This window comes from Mus caroli, unplaced genomic scaffold, assembly GCF_900094665.2.
Source record: "Mus caroli unplaced genomic scaffold, CAROLI_EIJ_v1.1 scaffold_10088_1, whole genome shotgun sequence".
Lineage (NCBI taxonomy): Eukaryota > Metazoa > Chordata > Mammalia > Rodentia > Muridae > Mus > Mus caroli.
The window spans coordinates 26,990-30,195 of NW_018391082.1; the positions used below are offsets into that span (position 1 = coordinate 26,990).

General features: G+C 44.9%; 1 protein-coding gene across 1 annotated transcript in view; it reads left to right on the forward strand.

Moving 5' to 3' along the window:
• The window catches only part of LOC110288991 (UDP-glucuronosyltransferase 1-9-like), a 15,098-nt gene extending 12,104 nt beyond the window's left edge, over positions 1 to 2,994 (forward strand). Inside the window, exon 3 of the mRNA XM_021155207.2 lies at positions 2,682 to 2,994. Within this exon, the coding sequence (XP_021010866.2) occupies positions 2,682 to 2,979 (298 nt within the window). The 3' untranslated portion in view covers positions 2,980 to 2,994. The remainder of the gene's footprint in view (positions 1 to 2,681) is intronic.
• Positions 2,995 to 3,206: the final 212 nt, after the last annotated feature.

Genomic DNA, 3,206 nt, shown 5'->3' on the forward strand with positions numbered 1-3,206 from the left:
TTACTCCCCCAGCCTCACCCCTTTTCTATAAAAACCCCTAGCTTCCAAACCTCGGGGTTGAAACCACTGTCTCCTGCATGAGATACATTTCTACCGGGAGGTCAGCCATTAAAATACATAGAGTTTTTACAAAAAAAAAAAAAAAAAAAAAAAAAAAAAAAAAGGTGTGAGGAGGAGTTTCTCAGGCCCAGGAGCATTTGGGACTGGTTGAAATCCTGGGCTCAGAACCTGGCTGTGCTGTCAAGACACAGCCCCCAAGCTCGAGCCCTGTGCTATAGGGCCTGGTTTGCCCTCTTCATGCACTTTTCTTTACTTGAGAGCTGGTGTGCCCCCCATTTCTCCACTAAATAGTTTTGGGTCACTTTTCTTCTTTAGCTTTAGAAGCAAAAGCAAGGAGGGCAAATAATTGACAGATTGCAGATATCCCCAAAACGACCTTAGCTTCTTCAATGCAGGTGAGCTGGTGGGCAAGGGGCCAATCCTTGTGACCAGCCCACATTCATTCCTCATCTCTGCAGTCCAAGTGCTGCCCTGATGGATAGAAGAATTTTCTTTTTTCCCTGAGACAGGGTTTCTCTGTATAGCCCTGGCTGTCCTAACCAGGACAGGCTGGCCTAGAACTCAGAATTCCGCCTGCCGCTTCCTCCCAAGTGCTGGGATTAAAGGCATGTGCCGGGCTCTGGATAGAAGATTTATGTCTTCAAGTGGAGACAGCCTCAGGCAAGCTCAGTAGGTTAGAGACCTGGAGTCTGGTCCATTAGGGACTGGATACATGTATACCTGGCTTTTCCTTGTTATTGTTTTGTTTTGTTTGTGTTTTTTGACATAGCATTCTTCTATGTAGTCCTGACTGTCCTAGAACTCACTCTGCAGTCCAGGCCAATCTCAAACTCACAGGGATCTGCCTACCTCTCTTCCTCTTGAGTACTGGGGTTAAAGGTGCTCACCACTGCCACTTGGAGTGTCCCATGTCTTTATTGGAGTGTGACTTTTCTTTTTATTCCGAACAACACAGTCCTTGAGTGACTGTGGGCTGTGAGAGAGTAGTCTCCTCTCTCATCTTTCCTTTATATCTCAGACCTGCTTCAATCCACTGGCATTCAAAGGAGTCCATGTACGTGGAGTCTGTGAGCAAGTAGGCTATGCACATATGCCTAAGTATTGTTGGCTTCTTTTCATTTCCAGTTCTAGTGCTTAGGGTCAGGCAGTCATTCCAATGCCCGAGGTCAAAAGCTCCGCTTCCTGTTCTGTCCTATAGATTCTGAATCCTCTACCACCCTTTTTAAAATTGTAGTTGTTTTTACCATCGCTATGCTATTTGATCTCAGTAACCTTGAAGTATAGTTTGAAAACAGATATGTGACACACCCAACTTTATTTATATTATAGTAGGGGCTATACTAAGTCTGTAGACCTCTGTGTGGTTGTCCCAGTTAGTTAGGTTCTGTGGCTGTGATAAGTACCCTGACCAAAAGCATCTTAGGGCTGATAGGAATTAGTTCACCTTCCAATGGCAGTCCATCATGGAGGGAATTCAGGGCAGGAAGTCAAGCAGGGTAGGCACTCTGGAGGCAGGAACTTAAGCAGAGGCCATGGAGGAACACTGCATAGGTCTGCTTGCTTTTCCTGGCTTCCTCAGCCTGCTTTCTTATAGAACCCAGGACCATTTGCCCAGAGGTGATACTGTGCACAGTGAACTATGCCCTCCTGCATCTGTCATGAATCACAAACATGACCCATGGTCTACAGGTCAATATCAAATGGGCAGTTCCTCAATTGAGGTTTCCTCTTCCCAAGTAACTGTATTTTGTGTCAAGTTGACAAAACCCAACCAGCCCAGGAAACTATAGACATTTTGACAGCACTAATTTTTCTTGCCAGTGGGTATACGATGCCATGGATTTCTTTTTCTTCCATTATTTGCATTGACATTTTCTCCTTTTCATGACATAAGGCTGAAAAAAATCTGTCCTAAGTCATTGGGACTATTCTTTGTGTGTGTGCCGTATTTCTTCTCTTTTGTAGCTTTGGGTGGGGGGGTATTGTCATGTGGTCTGAGGTGTGGTGGAGAAAATTGCTTCACTGGGGAAAAGCTTGGTTGACCTTTGCAGTTGTAAAGACAGACATCTACACAGGTACCACACAGGCCAAGCCACTGATGTGTGACTGAGGTGTGGATGCTACCCACTGTGACCACCTTGTCCTATCTCCTTTCTATTAGAGGCATAGATGCAGAGTTTAAACTGTGTTCCCTGTGCAGTGATAAGAGAGAGCTCCCTGGAAGCATCTCAGAATGTTGGGGGAGGGAACCTCCAGCCAGAGAGTCCTCCCCAGTGCTGATATGTGACTCTGTGGAAGTGAGTGGATTGATATGACTGAGGCTGTCTTCTTTTGGTTCTCAATTGGATATCATTCAGGGCTGTGGACCATGAAATGAGGTGAGAGTTAGGCATTCAAGGGCCAACAGTGTTCTGGTTTATGGGTAATTGTTAATGAAGATTTCTGTGTGCAGAATGCATTTGAGGATTCAGATGGTGTCAATTGCTGATCCCCTTCCTGATCTCAGTTTTGTTTGTGAAACACAATGATGAGAAAGTGGCACAGTCACTGAGACACATGGTGACTAGGAAAATGTCAGGTTGTGCTTAGGTTGCTTAAATGACCTGTGTTGTCTTTCTAAGGAAGATCATGCAACAATATTGGGTACGGAACACCTCATCTATTCTTCCTATGGTCACCTGGCATATTTCCCACTGGGGACATCTGGAAGCCTGTGTAATGGTGAGAATTACATATAATAATACAGATGTTTGTGTGCTTGTTCTGTGCTGGCCCAGTGTAACTCCTCCCAATACCTGTGGCTGTTCCTTGGTGTCCATGTGCTTGAGGATTCAGCTTCCTTTTCTGCTCTTTCTCAAGTACTCAATTCCTCCTCCTCTCCTTCCTTCTTCATCTCTCCACTCCTCCTCCTCCTTCTGATAAACCTATGTAGTCTAATATATAATTCTAGATGTATCAATTACTGATAGTCTTAGAAAATCAGAGCTCATGTTGAATTTTCTAGTTGGATGGACATGGACCACTGCCTTTGCCTTGTTATCAGATAGCTGATCTTACTATCCAATGACAGCACTGTCAGGGTGACTGACTGGGTATTACAGTAGCTTCAGGCCAAGTTAATCACAAGATACTTTCTCTGGTCAGGC